At 44.2% G+C, this 23,954-nt stretch overlaps 1 protein-coding gene across 4 annotated transcripts in view; it reads right to left on the reverse strand.

Moving 5' to 3' along the window:
* Positions 1-8,063: 8,063 nt before the first annotated feature.
* The window catches only part of SHANK2 (SH3 and multiple ankyrin repeat domains 2), a 271,165-nt gene continuing 255,274 nt past the window's right edge, over positions 8,064-23,954 (reverse strand). For all 4 annotated transcript variants that reach the window (XM_063158210.1, XM_063158209.1, XM_063158212.1 and 1 more), the window contains 2 exons: positions 20,964-23,364; positions 8,064-12,254 (listed from right to left, as the gene is read on the reverse strand). In XM_063158210.1, coding sequence (XP_063014280.1) covers positions 11,681-12,254; positions 20,964-23,364 — 2,975 coding nt within the window. In that variant the 3' untranslated portion in view covers positions 8,064-11,680. The remainder of the gene's footprint in view (positions 12,255-20,963; positions 23,365-23,954) is intronic.

The raw sequence follows: 23,954 nt of genomic DNA on the forward strand, positions 1-23,954 counted from the left end.
TGCATGGAATATTTTTTTTTCATTTTCTTTTGAAAAATATCAGCATCAGGCGTTTGTTTTATGTGCTTGTTACTTCTGCTAAAAACACCAGAGGGCTGCAGGGTTTGTGGCTGCTCCTGGATTTTGGGAATGCTGGTGGCATCGGGGCACTGGCTGCTCTTGCACACACAGATATGGGTTACATCAAATAAACTTTTCCATCCCTTTAAAGCTGTTCTGCTCTTGTTCCTGGCAGGGTGGGTTGTTCCCAAGGCTTTGCTCCTCTCAGTCCTGCCAGCAGGAAGGTCCTGCCTTGCTGTCCAGATTTTACCATTCCAACCCTGAACTTCTCTGGGAATCTGGTGCTTGATGCACTGCTGGAAGAAAATCCCAGCAGCCTTTTTTGGATTCTTTAGTGGTGCTGATGATTAATGCTAGTTGCTGTTCATGGATTGCCTCACCTCCTGGAGAAGGCTGCAATGGAGTGGAGAAATTCTGTCATGAGACACCCATGGCTGTCCAATCTGCTGCTGGCTGTTGATTTTTGATTTAAATAGATTTTCAATAGCAAGAATCAATCAAACTGGGTTGCTTTTTTTTTTTTTTTTTTTTTTTTTTTTTTACTTTTACCCAAGGAAGGAGGAGCAGGAGTCAGGGGAAATCACCAGGTGAAGCTCAGGGAGCACTCCCAAATGCTGGTTTGGCTTTGCAAATGCAGACTTGAAGCCACCTGTGATTTTCTGAGACAATCCAGTCTGCACCAGGAGCTTTTCCAGTGCAGCCTTTGGATGTTGAATGCTCCAGGTCAGCTCCTGCTGGGGTGCAGTTCAGGAACTCCTCCCCTTGCTGCAGGTGTTTCCTTGTCAGAAAGGGATGTGGAAGCCCCAAAACTCAGGCTGCAGTCCCGTCCATATCTATCAACAGGATGCTCGTGGTGTGGAGCTGGGTTCGTACTAAATTTGGAGAAGCTGCTTCAAATTCCTCTCACGTTGAGCACATTTCTACAGGAGCTGCTGCAGAGTCCCTTGGTGAAGGACAAAGTGAGACATTAATCCATGGGCAGAGGAAAAGAGCAAGAATTGATCGATCTGGAGGCCAAGTGTAGAGTACTGCCCTGGATCACTTCCAAAAAGGGAATTTGGATTGATCAAAGCAGCTTCACTTGATAGATCTGTCCCAGGATCCGGGAAGCTGGGACACAAAAAGAGGCACTGCATCTTCCCTTGCTTGGGAAGGGCCTCATGCAGCCTGAAAGGAGGAGTGTGGTGCTTTGCTACAGCTTCCCCAAAAACAGGGTCTAATGGCCAGGTGGAGTCAGGCAAAATTGATTAAATAATTAAGTAGCCAAAAATTTTAAGTCATGCATTTCAGCTGTTTCTACTGTTTCTACCAGAATTCCCACTACAAAAAAAAAACAAAAAAAAAAAAAAAAAAAACAAAAACAAAAAAAACAAAAAAAAAAACCCACAAAAAAAAAAAAACCAAAAAAAAAAAAAAGAGAAAATGATCCTTAGAGAGTTGGGCTTATGTGACTTCCCAGGCCAGTGATTGCAGTTCCTGATGCCAGGTTTTGGCTTCTGGAAGTTCCAGCCAGCAAAAGTGCACTGTGACAGGGATTGTGAAATTGAAAGCTAAACAAGATTTGTTAATTCTCTGGCCTGCAAATCCCGCTGCACAATCCTAAGTGAGGAATGAACATCAGGCTAGGAGCGAGTCAGGAGCTGGGGAATCACTAGGAATGTTATTTATTTGAGTTTTCTTTTAGGAGGTTTAGGAAGGCCTAGAGAAGCTTGGGAGAAACTCTGCATTTTGCTTTCCTGCCTGCCCAGTGCCACAATTATTGCCACCAGTAATTATTGGCCTTTCTTTGAAAGCAAAGCACAGCCAGAGTGACCATGGGTAGGTCAGTAGGAGTACAAAGACATTCCCAAACAGCTTTTTGTTGGATCTTGGCTGGGAATCAGCCCTGGCTGAAGCTTTGGAAGGGAGGGAGCTGCTCCCTGCCGGATCCAGAGCCAGGATCAGCTCTTTGTTCCGTGGGTGGGTTCACCCTGCCAGCACCACTCGGAGCTCTCCTGTGCCACCCCAGGGCCAGGGACAGCCAGGTGAGACAGGGGAGGTTCCTCTGTGGGCCAAGGAGAGGGCAGGAAGGTCAGCCCTGGAGCCAGGGCTCCTTTCCCATGGGCTGGCTGTCCTTTCCCTGCTCATTCCCTTTCCCATGGGCTGGCTGTCCTTTCCCTGCTCATTCCCTTTCCCATGGGCTGGCTGTCCTTTCCCTGCTCATTCCCTCTGCAGGGTGTGCTCATTCCATCAGGTGCACATTGACACTTGTTGGTATTGGTGGCACACCCCTGCTCCTGTGTGCCAGGCAGCCCTGGACACTGGCACAGCCCAGCCTGGGAAGGAGCTCAAGCTCAAGCTCAATTATTATTGAAATTATGTAGAATTATTACAGATGTGGCACTTGGGGGCATGGTGTGATGGAGGGCTTGGCAGCTCTTGGATGATCTTAGAGGACTTTTCCAACCTAAACAATTTTCTGATTTTTCGCAGGCACACAGAGTGCCACTACAGTTCCTGGAAAAATACAAGCTGCCATCTTACCCTCAATTCATCTGTGTGGCAGCTACAAAATAAATTAAAATTCCTCATTAACCAAGCCTCTTATGGCTCTGCCTCCCCTGTGTTTGCACAATAGTGCAGAAAACTTTCATGTGGTCAGCAAAGCACTGATAAAAATAAAGGCCATCAAAATCTCAGACTCAAACACAGCCTGGGAGTATTGCAAGTTGATAACAAGATTTCTCTACTGAATATTGGATGTTATTTCCAGTGCAAGCTGGAAACAGATCCTCCAGTGAGTTCATTCTGTGTTCCTCTGCTTTTAAAACTGTATTGCTGCTAATTTGCACTGGGATCACCTTTTCCTTCTGTAAAGCCCAGATATCAGTCTTGGCCTTTGGCTTTTGTAGCTGGTAACTGCAAACAAATCCAAATGTTCTTGTGTTAATGTTGGATATCATGAGGGAAAATATGGAATTTCATCTATCCTCCAGGAAGAACAAGAGATCAGTCAGGAAAAGGAAGGTGTCCTGAGTATTAAAAAAAAAAAAAAAGACAGTGATACAGCAAAAATATTCAACAGTTCTGAAACTTAAACCCCAGATAAACCAGGGCTTGCTTCTGTGGGAGGTTTTATTTGTGCCCCTTTTACAGTGCAGGGATAAAACCGAGCCTTCTAATAAACCCAAGAACCTCAAATAATGAGATAAAACTTGTGTTTTCAGTAGTGCAAGTAAGCAATATAATAAAATATTTGGCACAATCCACTGGTGTCCTGACAGGTGGCCCTGTTGTCCTTTAGGGGACAGTGAATCATCCATAACCACACATTTGTTTTTGGGTTTTTTCCAATGAATATTGGTTTTGCCTTTCAAATCTCTGAAGTTCTTCACAGGGTTTCTTGCTGTGGTTAATTAGACAGTTTTTTCCCAGTCTGATGGAACATCCTTACTTTAGAACATTTCCTTTATCTGTTATTTATTAATGTCAAAAAAGAAAAAGGAAATGCATGTGTTTTGCTAAAGATTTTAGATGTTATAGAAACTGCTATAAATTTTCAGGTGTCGTTGCAGACAAGGACAATGAATAAATTTCCCAGTGCTCTTTAGCTGTTTTCTTTCTTTCTTTAAAAAATAGAAAAAGAACAAAACAAGCCATGAAAACAAACAGATAGGTAAGGACTAAATGGCACTTGTTAGCAGGAATATTGGGGCTTGTGCAACCTTGAATTTAATCTCTAAGGAGCTGCAGATCACTGTTTTATTTTATTTGTTTTATAGCATCTATTTTGTGCTGACAAGAGCATGGAAATTTTATCTTTCCTGAAGAAACTTTTGCCCCTTTTCCCTGGAGTTCTTTAATGCTGCAGCCGGGCTTTAAGTTTGGCATATTTTAGGTGCAACGTCCCAGGTTTTCTTTCTCTGCTCCAGAGCTTGGTTTGGTGCTTCAGTAGTAATCTAATAGTTCTCTATAGAATCCTAAGCCCCTGGAATGGTCTGGGCTGGGAGGGACCTTCAAACCCCTCTCATTCCCCTTCCCTGCCATGGCAGGGACAGTTTCCACCAGCCCAGGGAAGGCACCTGGGCTCCCTCCACCCCGTTTGTCTCAGCCCACAGCTCTGGCAGAAGAGCTCACAGGAAGGTGCCCAGGATCAGCTGTGTGCCACAAGGAATAAATCCCAGGCTGTTTCCTACAGGAACCCCCAGCACAGCCCCGTTCTCCTCCCCATTTGGGCTCCCTCCTCCCCAGCTGGGGCCAGGTCATTCCAGAGCCAGCATTCCCTTAGGTCACCCCCCTTCCCTGGCAGTTCACCCTTCATGGGAGGGGAAAAATCATACAGCTCCTTCCAGCCTCCCATTTTGTGGTTAAACAGAGCGAGTCCTTCCCAGCCCTGCTCCAAGCCCTGCTCCCAGCTCATTCCCACCCTCCAGCTGTGGGCTGACATCTACAGAGGTTTATTCCTTGGGATAAGGAATTTCCATGCCCTTTTTTGTGGCTGGGTATTGTGCATGTCTCTGCCAAGCCAAATTTCTCTTCTTCCCTGTCCCCTTTGACAGAGCGGTCCCGTGGGATTCCTGGCAGGATTCTCCACTTCCTGCATGTGCTACAAACAAATTTTCCCTGTTCCCGTGGCTCTGGGCTTTCCAGCAGGTTTTCCCTGGGATAAACCAGCCTGGCCAGCAGCACAGACAGACAGCACCCAGAGGAGGAGCTCTGCTGGGGGTGGCTCTGTCCCCAGGAGTGGCAGAACAGCACCAAGGTCAGAGGCTGGACCTGTGCCCATGGGACAGAGCCAAAGGTGTGTCCAGGGTCTGCTCCAAATTTGCCTCTGCAAGAAAACTCCTTTCCTAGAAACTGAAAACTAGCTTCAGGGAGTCACCTGCCCTTGCTCTGTGCCCTCTCTGTGATGCAGCAAATGAGACATTTCAGATGGCCTCGGGTGAAGGGTGCACCTGTGAACGTTCTGTTTCTGGGGCACTGAGAGTCTGACAGGTCAGCCAGCTGAGCCTACAGAATGCAGCACACACTAAAGCTGACACCCACTGCTTTGGAAGGAAAGAAAACTGCTGAGACAGAGCAAATGGAGAAATGGGATGCAGCACAGCTTGGAAAAGAATTCTAAACACAGTAGTATTTCTCTGCACTATTTGACTATGCCCAGATAAAAATGAAGTGATTGTTGTTCACTTGTCCGCACCGCGACAAGTAAATGGTAAGTGATAAATACATCAATAACAGAAATGAGAAAATGAGAAGGGAGCTCTGTCTCAGTCCCCTTTCTGTCTGATCTCTTGGAGCTCTCACCTCGCCCTTGGCACTGCAGGTCTGACCCCAAAGGAGACCCCAGGCTGCAGCACAGGGTCACAACAAAAGGACAGAAGAATGACAGAGCCCCAGCAGTTCCTCACTCGGGATTTTCCAGGGGTGGATTGGGTGGGAAGAGCCAGGCTTGGCCATTCCCTGCACCCAGCAGGGAATGCTCAGAGACGTTCAGGTAACAGGAGAACACCAGTGGAAAAGAACCCATTAAAACATGAGGTAGATTTTGAGGTTTCTGTATATTGTATTCTCTTCAGATTTCCAAAGCAAACAGGTACACGGCGACATTGATTCCAGTACAGGTTTAAGCACATGCAACACTGGTGTCCTATCTGTACATTGGTTTCTAAGGCTGCCCAAGGACCTTTACATTGAAAGCGTACAAGAACTCACACACACGTGCACGGATTCCTCCTGGCATCAGTCCTGAGGAAAAAAACAACTGGAATTTTATTGGAGAAACCAAACTTCAGCACTGCAAGCGCATCAGGGAAATCCCCCCAGCTGTTCTGAACTGCTTCCTAACCTCAAAACTCACTTTTTTGTTTTTTTCACAATTTGGAACTGAACAGGCTGTTGTTCATCAGGTTGTAGTGTCAGAAATGGTTCAAAACAGTCCAAGGTTTACAGTACTGGAGACAAAACCTATATTCCCATTAAAAACCATGCCGGATGCAAATGAAGTATCACATGGAGATGCTGACGTTCAAAACAGAAAACTGAGAAAACATAAGCACAGAGAGACCAGAAAACACATTAAAGACTTCTCATTCATGTATAATTTGTGTAATTATACAGTCAGCCTTTCTGTAAAATACTAAAGGCCTAAATACTCAGGCCAACCTAAATAACAACAATACAAAATTTTCTAAATTTTGTAGAATTCTTGTAGAAAGAATGACAGTAGTTGAAAGTAAATAAATAAATAAATAAATAAATATTTTTAAAGGTCTGATATTGCTCTGAGACAGTGTCCATCAGGTTCCACTAGATGTCAGTGGCACAGAACCAGTTTGTGGCAGACTTAATGGCATCAAGTCCACTTGGTTTATTTATTTATCATCGTTACCTCGTCTGTGAAACACAGCCCATGTCAATTGTACCACCCACCCAGGATTTATGGCAGTGAACTGAACCCAAAATAACAGTCTCATCTCATTTCTTTTCCCCCTCTTGCTTGCCTGATTTGAATAGAAGACTTGAAATCAGGCTCCCAATGCCAAAACTGTGGCGAGATAAGGTCTGAGTCACTGCAGCTCCTCAGCGTTTCCTAAAGCAGCGACACGGAGCTCACTCCAACCCCAGCACTCTCTGTTTGTCAGGTACTGAACACCTTGAAGATAAAGCTTTTTATGTGAAATACAGTGTAGCTGATCCAGGTGGAAAATTATAAGGCACGTACAATTTTTTTTGTTGTTTGTTTTTCTCTTTTTTTTAAAAAAAACCACACATTCTGAAGCGTTGTTACAATCGTGCTACTCTGGGTGGCCCAGCCAAGGACAGAGGGGATGAAAATCCACGAAATGCAGGAAAATACAGGAAAAAAAAAATACAGAAAAAAATACAGAAACCAAAGAATAAAGCAGAACACATTGATACAATGTACACAATGACAGCAATGATCAACTTTTCTCATTTCTTTGGCCAACAAGCAGTGACAATTGCAAAGCATTCTTTGTTTTGCACTGGAAATACCTGACTTTATTTGGATACACAGATGTTTGCCACAATACCTGAAATAAGTAAATTAAAAAAAAAAAACCCAAACAGACTGGTTCTAGTTTATGTTTTTAACAAAACAAAGCTGCCAAGTAATTGTTGTTGGGAAATCATGAGAGAAATAATAACAAGGGGCTACAAAAATGATGAGCTAGAACAACAGCTGAGAAGAGATTCATAGTTAAGGAACGTATGAAACCAAATGGCAACGGTTCTAGGCATTTATTCCAATATCTTAGAAAATAAAAATAAAAAATACTCTTCATTGCATCACCATTTAAAGACAGAAAAACAAATCTTTAACTCAAGCCAAAAGAAGATGAGAATTGTTTCCTTGTTTTTTGTTTTCTTTTTGTTTGGTTGTTTTTTTTTTTTTCCCATTTGCAGCCTTGTTTATTCACAGTACAAACAGAGCCCGCTGGTACAGATTTCAAAGTCACAAGATGCACAAAGTCGGACAAGGAGCTGTTCCCTCCTCCCCTCTGCACAGCTGCTCTGCCCCAGAGAAAACCCAGCCCCAGATGAAAATAAAATCCCTAAACCCCCTCTTCTCAGTGCCTGTGAAATCGCAGAGCAGCAGCAGCACTGAAGCTCGGGACAAAGAACATTCCACACATTTAGGAATTCCACCTTAAGGCAAAAAAAAAAAAAAAAGTAAAATCAGGTAATGCGGTTTTCTACCTGTCCCCTTGAAAGTTTCCTGCTTTTCCAGATTTCAAGCGTGACCCCTGAAATTCAGTAAACGAACAGAACAACATCAAGCATAAGGAATGCTTTAACAAAAAAAAAAAAAAGGAATAAACAGGAAATGCTGTTCCCAACAATAAATCAATAAATTTCCCTTAGTTCTATCTACATTTTGTTAAAGCATTTTATGCGTTTTCAATAACAAATTGCAAATATTTTTGGCAACTTTTTTCTTTTTCTTTTTTAATAAAAATCCAGACAGTGTTCTCTGTTTGCAATCAGAACCACACCCTTAGTGCAATATTATATTTATTTCTTACAGTAATTTTGGTTGCCATACAAGAGTATTAAGGATTGGGGAAAAGTGCAAGTTACAGGAGCTTGATTTTTTTTTTTTAATCAGTCGAAATAAGAGGAATTAAAGCACAAAAATTACAGCAACATAGATAACGTGAACACAAGTTGTTACACAAACTATAGCGAGAAACATATTAGTATCTAGAAAAGAAAAGAAAAAATGTAATGGAAAAATTATCAATATTTGTGGCTCATACACATAATCATCGCCAGATCAACTGGGTAATGCTTTCTAAGAACTGAGAGGAAAAGAAAAAAAAAATCACTATTTTTTTATTAACTTAAGTACCACAAATAATTAACTTCTTTGTGATATGTAAATTCTGTAAATCAACAGTCACATCTAGTCATTTTATAATATATGAATTAAACTTAAAATGTTCTCAGACACCTAGGGCAAGGAGTCTGTGCAGTTATACACAATTTACATCTTGTAAGATTTTGGTATTGTATACACAAATATTACAGAAACTAGGCATGTAAATGCAATTTATTTAAATTACAGTATATAAACAAAAGTTGATCCTAAAACCCAGAATATCATAGATCTCTAATGACTTTGTTTTTCACTATCAGAGTAGCATGAAAGAAATGGGTCTTCTCTCCTCCCCCCTGGTGAAAATACTCGGAGGCCACGGCGTTATCTGTTACTATTGCTTTCTTTTTTTTGTTTCAAACCACCCCTCAGAGCTGGAGACCGAACTCGACTTGGCAGAGGTGCATTCTGGTGCTCCAAGGAGGTCCCCTCAGGTCTCCTTACCTGTTTGCTTCACAGGACACAAGGTGAAAAATAAAACTATTCCCTTTCAGCTCTTTCATCTGCTCGTTTTCGCACCTGCCCTTGGAGTACCTGAAGAGATGCCCGAGCAGGAGCCACACCTGTGTGAGGAAGGGACGGTCCCACCCGGGAGCCACTGGGTGTGTCAGCCTTGCTCAGGGCAAGTTCAACCAACAGGAAGGTTGTGATCCAAAAAAAGCAGCTTTAAAAGTCAACTTCTACGGTTTTGTTTTTTTTTTTTCTTTTACTACTGTATTTATTTCCTAACGTATTTCTGGCACGTGTTATAGAGGTAATAGCAACTGTACCCAAAGAAACAAACAAAAAAAAATTAAAAAAAAAAAAATAAGAGAGAGCATGGCATCAGTGGTTTATTTACTGAATTCTGTTGTATCACCAAATGGAAGACAAAAGATGGCTAAATTACCTTTTCTTTTTTTTTTTTTTTTCTTTTTTTCACTTCTTAAAGTGTGTGATGGCCTCAAGTTGCCTGCATCGACCTATCTGAGTGGAACTGCCATTTTCTACACCTCCCATGGAAAAACTCAGCACTCCTCGACAGGAAAACAGCCTCAGTGCTTCGTTTTAATGTCAAGGTTCCTTGGAACTCCCCAAATACAAACAGAGTGCAGTAACAGATGTTAAGTCAAAAGATTTGCTGTTCCATAAAGGGGGCAGGAGGCTTAAATAAGTTGATTTTTATGAGTTTCCAATGTGTTGGTAACTGTAACCACTTTTGAAGAAATATTCATCCTCCTCTGTAGAAGTTCTAGCAAAGATAGAAAATATAACACAGCTCTGCTGGTTCAGATGCATCCAAATGAGGTTGATTTTAAAAAGGTCAAGACTTTATAATTATTCCACAGAAATAGTAGTAAACCACAAAAAGTTTTTTTTTCTTTTTTTTTTTTTTTTTTTGTTTGTTTTTTTTTTTCTCTTTTTAACTTCCTAGCACTGAAGTGGCACAAAGGCTGCCCAGTAGACCAGCCACTTATTTTCTTAAAATATTGTGCTTATAAACTATCTGTACAACTATTTAAACTTGCAGTAAAGAAAGATATTTAAAATGCTAAACTTTATGTACTCATACTAGGGCTGTTGCAGACCTAATTAGACACTTGTTTGTGAGCAAAAAATAATCACAATAATAAAAAAATTAGAGATAGGCTGGACCATATCAAGGACCATATCAAGGAAAGAAAGTTCAGGTACCTTGCAAAATGTAAGGGAACCTGAAAGTTTGGTAGGGAGGCAGTTTAGCCATCCACACCCAATTTACCCACCTTGAACATCTTGAATATTCTGTCCAGAAAGTCCTACAAAACTCACAGATATTCAGAGGTGTTAATTTCAAGGGGGAGTTCAAACATGCAGAGAGAGACTTGTTAACTTGAAAGTTGAAAAAAATAATAATAATAATTTTTTTTAAAAAAACAAAGCCATGTAAAGCAGCCATGGGTGTTTCTCCCCTGCTAACAGAAGTCTCCCAGAAAGTTCTGTCTGCCCCGCTCCCAGCCCCGGATTCTGGCAGGGTGCTCCCACTTCTCGTGCCAAGGAATGGGCTGGGGGCCAGTGCCCGGCCCTGGGTCCTTGTCCAGAGCCAGCTCCTGCCAGCAGTGACAAAAGGAGCGCCTGGATCCCTCCCCAGCCCTCGCACCCCGAGACACTCGGCAGCTCTTTCCAGCTTGGCATCACCTCTCTGCCTCCTCTCAAGGATCTGAAGCATTTCCATCCTAACAGGCTGAAATCCCTCTCTCACTTCAGATCCTGGCACACTTCCCACTGACTTCAATGGGAACATTCATCTCTCTTCTCTTTCCTTCTCAGCCTGCTGTTCAAAATACCCAGGCACTTACCACTCACTGAATTAAGCAGCACCTCCCAGGGCTCAGCCTCTCTCAGTGTCTCACTGTCAAGTCCCAAAGCTGTGCCCAAAGTTTGTCCTGGCTCGTGGAGTTCATATTTTGACTCAGCATCAGCTGAGCTGGTTGAGAACTGGGGGGAGGTCTCAGGTTCAAACTAGCTTCACTTTGCTGTACCTCTAAGTGTGGTCCCTCCTCAGCCTTTACTCAACGTCTGCACCGTCCTGCAGGCCACGTCAATGGAGCGTGCACTGCACTTGTTCTGCCACCTTGGAAGAGTGCTAAATACCACTGCAGAAATAAAGAAATACTAGGTAAAACAGAGCAAGGTTACCATTGGACTGACCCCAGCAGAACAACCAGCTTCACTGCCAACAGATCAGGGAGCTATGCCAGTAAAAAAAGAGGAATATGAACTCCTGTGCCTGCCTCAAAATCCCTGCTACTGATAAAACTGGGTTTGAGTGGTAATGGAGCAACCCTGTCCTCTTAAAATGAACCAAGGGCTGGGGAAGGCAGCCTGCTTGGAGACTGAATGTCAAGAAGAGAATAAAATAAAATGCATTTTCTTTTTCTGTCAGTAAAAGAAACCCTGAAATGTTTGCCATTTTAAAAGAAAATCATCACGCCACGCTCCCAGCCAAGGGCAGTATCAAGAGTTTTAAAGTTAACAATTGTCTCTCTCTCACATCTCCCCACAGCTTTGAAATAAAATGGCCCCACTTCTTTAGCATCTTTAGGTTTGTGTTTGGGCATGTAGCAGACAGTCTACATCTCCTGAGTACCAGGAATTCATCTGTTTTCCCCCTCCCCCCCAATTTTGCTGGCACTCGCAGACAGACAAGGCATTTGGGGTATGTCAGTACCAGCCCATCTCTAGTTATCAACAGAAGGTTGTGAGGCAAGATAGCTATTCTTATCTGTCCAGCAGCTGCTTCAAAGCTCTTTCTATGTTCATTCTGTGCCCAACTCTAGTCACTCCAAGGTCTATCAGATCTTCCTTCTGTAGATTTGGTAAATGTGTGCCATCTATTTCATTGTCCATAAATGTTTCTTTATGTTCACCTAAGTTTAGACTTTCCAACCAATCTGCCACATCTGGTTTAGTCCACAGGTGGACAGGCTTAGTTGTAAAAGGCTTATTTGAGATTGGCTGTTGTAATATGGAGGGAGAAGGAGACCTGCTGCGCCCTGTGGTCAAGCCAAATAAGTCCCCAGAAGGGGGCTGGCTGGGTAGGCTAAATACATCGGACAGAGTTGGAGAAGGAGATGAGGCTGAAGCAGAAGCAGTCAGAGGAGCAGGCAGGATGTCTTTATTAATCTCTGTTGGTGAAACCACAGGGCTGGGAGCGTGCCTCGCTCCTGAGGTCCTGCTGTCATAGTCTGGGGACCTGCTCTGCAGTGTGATCGGCTGGCTGGCTCCGGGTCGGACAGTGAAAGTGATTGTTGTACTTCGTGTACCTGAGACAGTACTCATGACTTCCGTGCTCCTGCAAGGGCAAACACACAGGCACAGTTAGAGCTGCTGGCCACCAGCATGGCCCCACCAGCACGTGGTCATTACAGCATGGGAATCAACCAAAAGTACAAAAACAGTATCATTGACTCTTTCCCAGAAAACCAGCACTAATGGTAAGCCATTGTTAAGTTAAAGTTAAAGACAAATCATTTGCTTATGAGCAGTCCAGGAAAAAACACCTTCCAGAGCACACATTCTCTCCCTTCTTAATACCTGTTCCCAAATTAACTCCTGGTTAAATGAGAAGTGCTGAGTGGAACAAGCACATGAGCATTTTGTACTCTCAGCAAAGCACAACCAGGAGTCAACCTTCCCTTTGCTACATGGAGGGTTGGAAACTTTCAGTTCTGGCTTTACAAACACTTGATATAGATACTTTCTACTAGATATAGATACCAAATACTAGATATAGTACTTTCCTGTCTTGTAAATACAAGAAAGTAAGGTTTTGTGTTTACACCCATATACATAACATAGCCAATAATAGTAGTGGTGGAAAGTTTCAGGAGCACTGGATTTTGGATCTTTGGGCTTTCACTCAGTTAATTTTGCAGAATGTTTTTAATTTATAGAACAAGCTGCTCTTATTTCCCTTTCTATCCATGCTTTAAACATAAAAGAGTTCTTCTAAGGTGCCTAAAACATCTCAGTGTCTATTTCCTTCCACAGAGGAATTACACTCTGGCAGTTTCACCACAAAATTAAGGAGACAAAATTCTTTTTCCTGTGCATGACTGGAGGTGGTGTAGCTGGGGTCAAGTTCTGCCTAAAGAAAATGAGTTTGAGATTAGGACTGAAGCAGGCATGAACCTCGCTGAGAGGCTCGCTCTGATGCCCAGCCTGACAGGGTGGGGGAAGGAACACGACCCTCTGCTTCTGCCTGCTGGCTACAGAAGCAAATTTAGAAGGTTTGGGTCTGTTCATGTCATCAAAGGCTTGACCCCACAGCCCTCACTCCCATGGGAAGAGCCTGCTGGTCAGCATGCACACTTCAGGATGCTCCACAGAGCCCTTGCATGCCTGGAGCTCCAGGGTTCTTCACTTCAGAAACAACCTGCCAACTGGGAAAACCTTCAGACAACTAATTTAAAGCCCTTGCAGACCAAAGGACGGGTTTATTTATCCTGGGAGCAATGCCATGGAGTCCAGAGGACCATGTGGCTGATGCTGTACTGAGATTTGCAGTGCAGACCCTGACAGAAGCCCTCTGTCTCTGAGTTCTGTTTTTGAGTGCCACACTGTCCCCAGGCCTGGCCTGTCCTGCCTGGGCAGGACTGAGGATGCCTTGGGTGCATGATGTCAGATGGAAATGCTCCCATTACTCCAGCACAGCATTAACTCTGCACTGCTGTGCAGAAAAGAACTCAAGGAGATGAAGGAAAAGCAGGGTAATGGCAACATGGGGCACTGCTACAAATGGGTTATTAATCCCTGTCTCCCCCAGTGCAGCCCTGAGCAGGAGACAGCGATTCCCTGGCTGGTGCTGCCTGTGGAGAGCCCTGAGAGTGCTCCCTGAGTCACCCCTGGGGCTCTGGCCCTTCACACCAGCCCAGAGCCCAGGGAGGTGCAGCTCTGCCACGCTCACAGCTCAGCAGGTCCCCTTCAAATAAAGCTCCCTGCCATGAGGAGAGCACTGAGAATCACTTTTGGGAGAGCCCACATCTAATTCACACCAACATTCCCACTGATTTCCCACAGGCTGCTCCACGGATTTCAATGGGAACAGGGGGATCTCTTTGGAAGATTGGTACTTCACTTAAAACCCAGTAGGAGCAATGCTTCCAGCACTTATGGCTTTGTAATTTAACACAGAAAGGAAACACTTGGCAAGGTTTTGAGTGTTCCCTGTGATGCTTTTGGCACCTAACGGCTCTCATTGTCTTCCAAGGCTGGAGCTAAGCATTCTTATAAATAAAAAGTCTGTGGCAAGAGACTATTAAATTCTACTAACCAAGGGGAACAAGTTATTTCCACCCCCTTTACCTCAGCACTAGCAGTCTCACACTCATTACTAAGGCATGATATAACTTAAAACCAAAAAAGCCTTCTTTGAGAAAGATTGGGGTAGTGCTATCCTAGTGATGGCAAGAATGAGTTTTGTATAAATAGGGAAATGAATCCCTGATCTTTACCTGCAATCACCCTTCTACTTAACTTTCCTGTCTTGCAAATACTAGAAATTAGGGTTTTGTATTTGCACCCATTGTGGCAGGATCAAATGGATGATGAAAATACAGCTTCTTTTATCCCAGATGATGAAAGATAATTTTTACTGCTTGACTGACAGCTCCAGGCTCAGTGCTTTGCAACTCACTTTTGCTGCTTCTCCTTCAGATTGCTCCTCTTAAAGACTCCCTGCCCAGCCTTGCTCAGGAAATTAAATAAAGGATGTTAAGACAGAAGAAACAAACCCCCCAGAAGTAAACTCTGTGCTCTCATTTGAAGTATTCCTTGGCTGGTGTTCCCTAATTTTCTCAGCCCCATGGGCAGGAATAGCCAGGGTGAGCAAAGCATCCCAGGCATCCTGGTCCTTTGCTTCCTGTCAGCCTGGATCAAAGCGCTGGCCTCACAAGGCTGCAAGCAGCAGCAGGAGAACTGAGAGCATCTTGCTTTTTCCAAGCCAGAGGTTCAGGGCTGATGATTATTAAAACAAAACTCTGAGATAGTGATGAGATTTTTTTAGCTGATTGCAGATGTTTCAACACCAACTCAGTTCAGAGCCATGTGAGTGCTCAGATCTCATGACATGGGCACAGCCCTGGTGGAGCTCAGGGAAGTCTGCCAGGCTTTCAGTTCCATGCCTTTCACTCCAAGATTACTTTCCCATGTTTTTTTCCCCCTTTTCCACCTGCCCTATCAACTCCATTCTTTTGTGCTGCTCTGTAATTGTAATCCAAGGGGAAAAAAAAAAAACCAACAAACCCAAGTATATTTATGTAACTCCTATGCATCCCAAATTATTATTTATGCCATCTCCCATGTGATCTGGGGTGCAGACACAGCCTTGAAACCATCATCTGTCTTGCATTTTATGGTTGGTTGGCAGCCTGGTCAATAAGGAGGGAGCAGGTTCCAGCTGGAAAGCAGGCAGGGTTTGTTTTGTTACGGGGTTTCTGGATCTTTAATCATTTTTAATCATAATTTCTTATGCCTTATTTGATCATCTGTTATCCTAAACATGTCAAATCCATATTAAACCTGCCAAACCCCAAACTTCATTTTAAAAAAAAGGTGAAAAGTCAGATAATTATTTTAAATAAATGTTGCTCTGTTAGAATCAGCATATGGTGGTAATTTATAAACATTTGCTGCTGTGAGCCTGCACTGATTGCAATGCCCATTATGTTGCTTCATATTAAAATCAAAATATATAACCTATATGTCACAACCACATGGCCTCCAAGTACAAAAGCCATCAGCACAGCTTGTAGCCAAAAAATTCTTTTAAATTTTAAATTATATTTGCAAGATTCAAATTTACTGTTAACTTAATATCAGAGGCAAATCAGTGGAGCAGCTCCCATGGAAAAATAAAAACCCGATATGATTCTCAGCTCCTGGGAGCCGTTTTAGCCTAGAACTTTCCAGAACACTTACTGGTTCTGACACAGCTTTTCCATTGTATCAAAGGAAAACACCTTAAAAACCAAGAGGAGTAATAAGTGAAGTCACTGTATAGGGGCGCTGCTGCAAGAAATTAAATTCTTACAGATCTTGGAGGACGCACAAATCCCAGAATTTGCCTTCACCTCTTAAATTTTTACTTTGTTGTCAGAGGCAATTTGCATGGCAGGAAAGCGAGGGAAGAATTTTGTGTTTTGGGGGCAGGTGAAGAGCAAGGGCTGACGTGATGACTGGCAGGATGCAGAGCTCCTCACAGGGGTGTTATTTTATCCTGGGGAGAAGAATGGAGAGCTGCTCGGTGTCTGCTGCCAGTGAGGCACAGCCAGGGAGGTCTGTGGGAGTCTGTCTCTGCAGGAGCAGGAGCTTCCATGTGAAATGTCTGGAAAGCAGAAAGAAGGGGATGGTGCCAGGCCAGCAGGCAGCCTCAGCCCTCTCTGCTTGGATAACTGCAGGGGAAAGGGAAGCTGGAAGGAGAACAGCAGGAATTCCACAGCTTTCGAGGACAAGACGACTACACAGGCTGGTTTGTCTTTACTTTTGGCCTCACACAGGTGTGTAAAACTGTATTAATCATCCCTCCCCACCCCTCCACCTCCCAAAATCTGGCAGAATCTGGCCATATCTGAAAAGTCTTGCCCCTTGTTTAGGTGCTCAGACACATTCAGGAATCTGGTCTTATGTGCTCATGTTACCAACACATTTTCTGAGAACTCCTCTGATGAGTGTGGCTTTTATTTCACCTTGAGATGACATCCTAGGTCCCATTTTAGGATGGCTACCATTTCTGGATTAGGATGATCTAATCCACACTGCACTGTGAGAAACACAGTCACCACCAAAGTCACTGAAATGCAATAACAATGGGTGAGCATCAGAAAGCAGCAGAATGTACAACACAGAATAGTCCATGCTTTATGGTTGGCACTTACTTCATGGCACTTCAGCATGGCCCTCCTCTGACAACAGCAGTCATGACAGCAAATAAAAATGACAAAATGGAATGACTGAAACACTGCAGAAATCACTGACAAAGCAAGCAATCCTGTGAAATTGGCTGGCAAACAGTTAACAATGTGAAATGAGTCTAATGGGAGAGCAGCAAGTGAAAAATCAAGGCACTTATGTCATCCTCTGCCAAACCCAGACATCCTTTACCATAAAACCAAACACAGGACCACTCTCTGTAAAGGACTCACCACTAAATTCTGTTCTGCCTTACCTGCTTGTGGAAAAATAAAAGGAACTTCTTCAAATATTCATGAAAAAAACTAATTCATTGATGGCCAAAATCACTGGCTAGTTTCACTTTAAAAACTTGTTCTCCCAGCACAGTGTAGGTTTATCTTTCTAGAGGACTCAATTCCACAGCATCCTCCATAACTCCCACATTTATCATGAGTATTTCCCACCACCAGCAGTCATGCCATCGTGCCCCAGAGGCCATGGGATTGTGCAAACACAGCTGGACAAACACAGAAGAACTGCAAGTGTTTCTCCCTCTGGCCAAGCCATGGATCATTTTGGTGTGGTGCTGGTGGAGAGCAGCAGAAGCTGCTGTTCCTTACCCCTTATCAGTGCTCCAGAGGCACGAGGGAGGGACAGCTCTGTTCCCTGGGGCTGAGCTGTGTGTCCCTGGCAGCCCCAGGTTTATCCTGCCTCAGGCCCTGCTCTGAAAGTGAAAGCCCTGCTCTGCTTCTTTCATCATCTGCCCTGTTCTTTCATCAGCTCCTTATAAAAGCCAGGGGCCTCTCAAGTGGATTTATAGCACTGCTGCATTTATTGTGGTTGACACGTCCTGTCCTCCTCGCCTGCAGGAGGACATGGATAAACCAGATTAAAACCTCTGTCACCACAGCTGATGGCCATAATTCCTCAAAGTAAATGGTGGACAAAACTGGGAGTGGGATCTGGAGCTCTCTTCCTGACCTGAACCTTGTGATCAAACCTTTTAATTACACTTCAGTTAGTACAAAGTAAGCAAGGGCATCCTCTCACTTCTTCCTCTTTTCCCTTCTCCTGCTGGGCTCCTCTTTCCTATCCCACAGGCTGGCCACTACCACTGAGGATGGAGGAGCAGATGGTTTCCAGCCAAGCGTTTCCACACTCTATTTAAAAATCTTAAAGTTTGGTGTCTCCATAAGAACCATGGGAAAACTATAAATACACCATGGAAAATGACTGATAAACCAAGATGCAGAGAATAAAAGCAAGTTTAGGGTAGTTTCAATGTAATAATTCAGAAATGCTGTTCAGGACCATAGAATCATCTCTCCCTAATCCCCATTTATCAAAAACACACAAAAAAGGTGTTTTTATGGGTTACTGCAGCCAGTCATTACCCCACTGCCTGTAGTTTAATTCACCCCTGTGCCACCCTAACAGGGCAATTGCCTTCAGTGAATCCCAGTTTTGCATCTACTGGCTGTGCCAAGAGAATTCCTAGTGGGATTTAGGATTCCAACCTGGCCCATAATTCCGTGTATGGCCCCATAAGCAGATACATATTTTTAATTTCATCAGGCTGCCTGTGCTGCGAACACCGCCCAAGCGAGCCTGTGAATGCTGTTCCTATTTATAACCCTTCCCAATCCTTCTCCTTGGCTGAAGGATAGGAACAGGCCCACTTATTATCACTGCTCTGTTTGCAGAGCTAACAAGTTTTTCTTTAATTTAGCAGAATCCCTGATTTTTATGAGCCAAAATTCCTTGGTCCCTTTCTAATGCTACCTCACAGGGAAGGGCTGCAAGATCAACAATTGGTTGTCATAAGCTTTAGATTATTAGGGGGAAAAAAATACCAAGGAACTCCAGGAATTTTACCTTTGAAATTTAAACATTAGCTTTTACACTTGAAATTTTCACAAGGTGGTATTCCTTGGTCATAATATTTGACAGCTTTGTAAAAAAACTGTGTCAGTCGTGCAGTTGGGCTAGAAAGGCTGTAATTTATTTAACTTTTAGAGAGATAAAGCTGGAGTAAAAGCAGTGAAAAAAACCCAAGGGGCTTCTGATTCCACAAGTGAACATCTCCACTTCCATCTCTCTGCCTTACCCTGGTTGAGATGAAAAGACTCTGCCTGCAGCACCTTTTCAAACACACTTAAAGCATCTGTAGATTGCTGGCTATCTTCTGCTGTCTCCTGGATTATTATCTGCTTAAAAAATAAATCCTTTTCCATGTGGTTTTAGCAGCTTCAATCCAGCTCATAATTAAGAAGCAATCACATCAGTGTGGAAAATGGCAGGAAACAGAACCCAGCCCTCTTGTCTCCTGCTCCCACTGGGAATGCTGTGGAGGTGTCATTTTCTCCCACAGCCAAAGGACAGCCAAGAGTTTTGCTGCTCTTTGCCACTGCCACCTCATCCCATTTATGCCCTCATTGCTCTTTGGGCTCTGCTACATCCCAGATCCTCTCTCCAGCTTGCAAAGACGAGTGTTTGTGTTTACTTTTCAGAGAAGAAGCAGGATTTCAGCCCCACTGAAATAATGCTTTGGGTGGGGTTCCCCCACCACAGTTGAGCCTCTATGTTCCATAATCAAGATGCAGTAATTTGCCAAAGCTAAGTTTGAAAAATTAAAAAACCTCAAGGGCAGAAAAAACCCAACATAAATTTGTAACACTAAGTCAGCTCTTCCTCTAAAAGGTAACATATGGGGCTACTTCTGCTTACATAACAGTTTGCTTTTCTCTTGTGAAGTATAGTTTTTCAAATTTTCCCCACCCTTTACACCTTTAAAAATGTATTTTCACAGAAAAAAAAATTCAATTTACTTCTACTTTTCATTTTGCTCTCAGTAATGAGAGTTCTTTTACATATTTTCAGTGCATTGTAGTCCGTAGCCTTGGTTATTTTCTAATAAAATAGGGATGCTAAAGATCTCCACTGTAACCTGGAAATACCTTTCAGTTTAAAAATAAAAGCTGATAAATAATGTTATACACATGAAGCTACAGACAACATGTTTACAGGGCTTAATAAGAAACATGATCAACATCTAGCAAAAATAATGTGGGTTTTTTCCTGTCTGAAGGCTTTTCCTGCAGACCCAACTCAATTTCTTCTCCGTTTAGTCAAGTGGCACTGAGAGGAATTCCAGAATTTCTATGTTTTATTCCCATTTCTCAATTCTAAAAATTGAATTCCCTCACTGTCACCAGTTTGATGACTTCCATCCTGCAGGAAATAATATCTAACTGTGTGATGCCAAGGCTGTGGATCACACTGTTTTCTGAATGAGCAATCTTTGCAATCAGCAGAGACACCTTCCCTTAAAAACAAATTATCTTCATGCTTGCAAAGTACATCAGCTTTTCAAAGCTGATGCTATTTATTAACCACCAGAATAATTCTAATAACATTTACTTAGGTGGCATGTTTTTAAAAAAAATCTAAGCCAGCATGGTGGTTTTGCAAGAAGAAATACCTCAGTCTCCTAATGAAACAAATAAAATTAGCTTTCTATTTTTAATAATTGTGGATTTCAGGATATTATATCCACATTCCATACAGATGTGGTTTAGTAATAACATGGACAGTGCAAAGTGATTTTTAATGAGCAATTCTCTGAAATACTTTATGATTAAGTAGATTAGGAGAGGTCTCTCAGTATGAATCAAATGAGACCACACAGTGAATGCAAAGCAACCCTTGGCAAAAACACTTTTTACCTGTTTGAAGCCAAAACACCTCATAGGACTGAGGAAAAATTAAATTATCACCCCATTTTAAAAGGGAAGAAACTAAAGAGAAAAAAAAATTGAAGAGAGAAAAAAAAATTAAAGAGAAATCTAAGAAATTCACATCAAAACAACAGAAAGATATGTGCAAAACTTGAAGGCTGAGAAAACTCTTGTCCTACTGTGTAGGCAACACAAATGTTGACAGTGTAAGAAATCCTTGTTTGACACAGATTATTTGTTAAGCAAATACAGAGTACACTCTTCTTTTATCTATGTGATTTACAGGAGAAGTTAGAAAAGAGATGGCAAAAAAAACCAAAAACAAACCAGAAGATCAAGCCTTTTTGGAAAATGATTTGGTTAATTACTTTTACCTTGTACTGAGACTCGCAGTTTTCGTTCCAGTTGGCGACTCCAATCCCTCCCCTGGCTTTGAGGATTTCTCTCTGTTCATTTGCTGGAGTATTGAGTTCAATTCACTAATGACATTAGCCTTGGGGCCTGAGAGAATCGGGCTTTTCACCTCCGGCACGTCCCCCCAAAGCTTGGATGTCCTTTGGGGGACAGCTTTCGCCAGGTTGGGCTGGGCACTGATGGGAGGCGGGGGCGGAGCGGGAGGAGGGATCACAAAGCTGTCTACAGTTTCCTCGATCAGCGCGTCCTTGTAAAGTGCATTGCTTTTGTTGATTATGGGCTTCATTTTTGGCTTAGGAGGTACTGGGGGTTTGTCCACCAGAAATGTTTGCCCATCTGCATAGACTGTACAAGTATCCACGTTCTCCCCCCCTTCCGAGGATAAGGTAGAGATGCTGGACACCGTTGAGATAGTGCTGGTTGTCTCTAGGTGATGGTCACTGCTGCTCCGACTGTCGACCTCCTCAATGCCAGAGTCGGCGACGTTGTCGAAGCTGTCGGGGGGTGGCAGGAAAGATGCAGGCAAACAGTTTGAGAGACCCGCTTGCTTTTTGCCATCCAAGGAGTTTGCTGGCTGGCTGGGCGAAGGGGTGCCGTTCTTCCTCTGCGCCATCAGGTCTGTCAGCGCCGAGCCGGGCACCGCGCGGTCGTCGGGGATGTCGAAGCTGTTGGCAAACTCCAAGGGAGGGGGCAGCGGCTCAGTGAACAGGAACTCCTCGTCGATGTCCACCGAGGCCAGGGGCGGCGGGGGGATGCGGAAAGGCAGGATGACAGGGTCGTCCACAGAGCTGGCGGCCACGATGGTTTTGCATGGAGAAGCTGGGGCCTCGGGCGCGGCAGGGACGCTCAGCTCGCTCTCCGCTTCCTCGCTGCCCTCCGGCCTCTCCGGCGGGGAGTTCTCAGGGCTCGGCTCCATCTCAGCTCCCTTTTCCTCCTCATCCTCGGGCATATCATCTGACTTCGCCGTATCCACTGTGTGCACCATCAACAAGCCAGCTGATTTTTGCTGCGAGGTATCCACGATGTTGATCAACATGTTCTTCTTCTCCTCAGCTTTCTTTTCTTTCCCTGCATCCATCTCGTACTTGTTCTCAGTCTCCTGCCGTCTCAACAGGCCGCGGGTATTTTGCCTGGTGACAGTGGCAGTAACAGGAAAAGTCGTTTCCATGTTGGGTCTCAGCTTGGTGTCGATGTAAAGCGGTTTGTTAAGGTCGGTTTTGACTGCGTCCCCTTTGCCTGGAATCTGCTGTGTCTGCTCTTTCATGGCTCTGTCCCTGGCAGAGAGTGCGAGGGCAAGTGGAGAGTTTGGATCCAACAGCTTCCCTGTGACCGGGTGGACGTAGCTATCCGAGCTGGGAGCACTCGTGGGCTTGGCTGCCCCCATGCTGTTGTCAGTGCCTTTCGTTTTGGACGGAGCGTTCAATGTCCTTGAGTCGCTCTGGCTGCTGGGCTCGCTGCTGTTAAAAAGGTTTTCGGGGGGCTCCCTGGGGGTGGGGATCGGAGATGGCGACATGAGCTGTCTGAAACCATCCTCGCCGCTGAACATCGCCTCCTCGGTGAACTTGGACTGCCTCATCCGTGGTGTCGGTGGGGTCAATCCAACGTCCTCGTCTCCCAGGTCTGTGGAGAGGAAGGCCGGGGAATTGCGCCTCGCCTCCAGCCTCTTTTCCCTGTCCCTCACGGCCCCTGCGATGGCTGCTGCGAACGGGCTGCTGACTCCCAGGCTGTCGTCAGGCCGGAGCTGTCCGGGCTGCTCCGAAGACTGGGGATCGATCTCCATGCTGCTCCCTTGGCTGCTTTTCCCGCTGCTGCTGGTGGATGGCTCTTTGACGATGATGGTTGGGATTGGAATAGAGCAGGTCTTTTCTGGACTGTCCTCCACGTTGGATTGTTTCACCAGCATCCCCTTCCTCCTGGCTGGCTTGGCCGGCACGTAAACAGCTTTGCTGGCAATCTTCCCGACCTCAGAATAGGGGTTTTCCGGCATCTGGCCCCTCTTGCTCCTGAAATTGGCCTGAGCTGCGGCACTCCGGTTGTACAGGTCTTCCGAGTCCAGGGAGTACCGGTCCAGCTCCCGCCGGTAATAGATCCCTTTGTCCCTGATCATCGTCCCCACGCTCTCGGGCCGAACCAAAGAGATTTTTGCACCTGAATTCTGGTTAAATGGAGGTTTGATCGTTCCGTAGCTCCGGGAGGTCAGGGATTTGGGGGAGTTGTACAGAGAGGGGGAAGGTGGCGGTGGTGAGGGAGGTAAGGACTGTGGTGGTGGTGGGATATCTTCAGAGGTGTCAGGCATGGAAAGACTTCTGGTAAACTTCAGCATAGGAGGGGCCAGAAACTGCCGCTCTTCCTCCGTTATTCCTGAAAAATCAGAGAGTGCTTTTAAAACACTGCCACATCCACCAGGATCCCTCACAATTTCTCCATCCAACCCAAAATTCCAGGGTGCATTCCCCATGGAATGGGGAGTATGCAAAATTCCAAAAGAGGCCTTTAGGTTGATTCCCATCATAATCATTCTTTCCTGTTGGACATCCCAGGTGCCAGGATTGAAAGGGATGTTGTGGAATTTTAATTAAACTGATGCATAACCAAATGTTTGGGGGTTTTGTATCATTAAGGTGGCTGTAGAAAAGCACATTTTCTTTGAAAACTATTGAACAGGGAAGATATTCTGTGCAGAGGAGCTGCTTCTGCCTTGCTCCAGTACTCTACAATGCATATAATAGAACAACTCAGAAACTTAATGAATTTTTAAATGCAATTGAAATTTAGCAAGGGGACTGTGAAGATCCTATTGGGAAAAAACCCCATCATGTTGCATTTCAAAAGATGACATTATATGGCTTTTAACATAAATAAACTGGGTAATACTGGGATAGTTTGGATGCTAATTTTACATCAGCATAATGCATTTCTAAATTGATAAAAGTCACTGCTAAAATTACTAA

This window comes from Melospiza melodia, chromosome 6 (assembly GCF_035770615.1).
Source record: "Melospiza melodia melodia isolate bMelMel2 chromosome 6, bMelMel2.pri, whole genome shotgun sequence".
Classification (NCBI taxonomy): Eukaryota; Metazoa; Chordata; class Aves; order Passeriformes; family Passerellidae; genus Melospiza; species Melospiza melodia.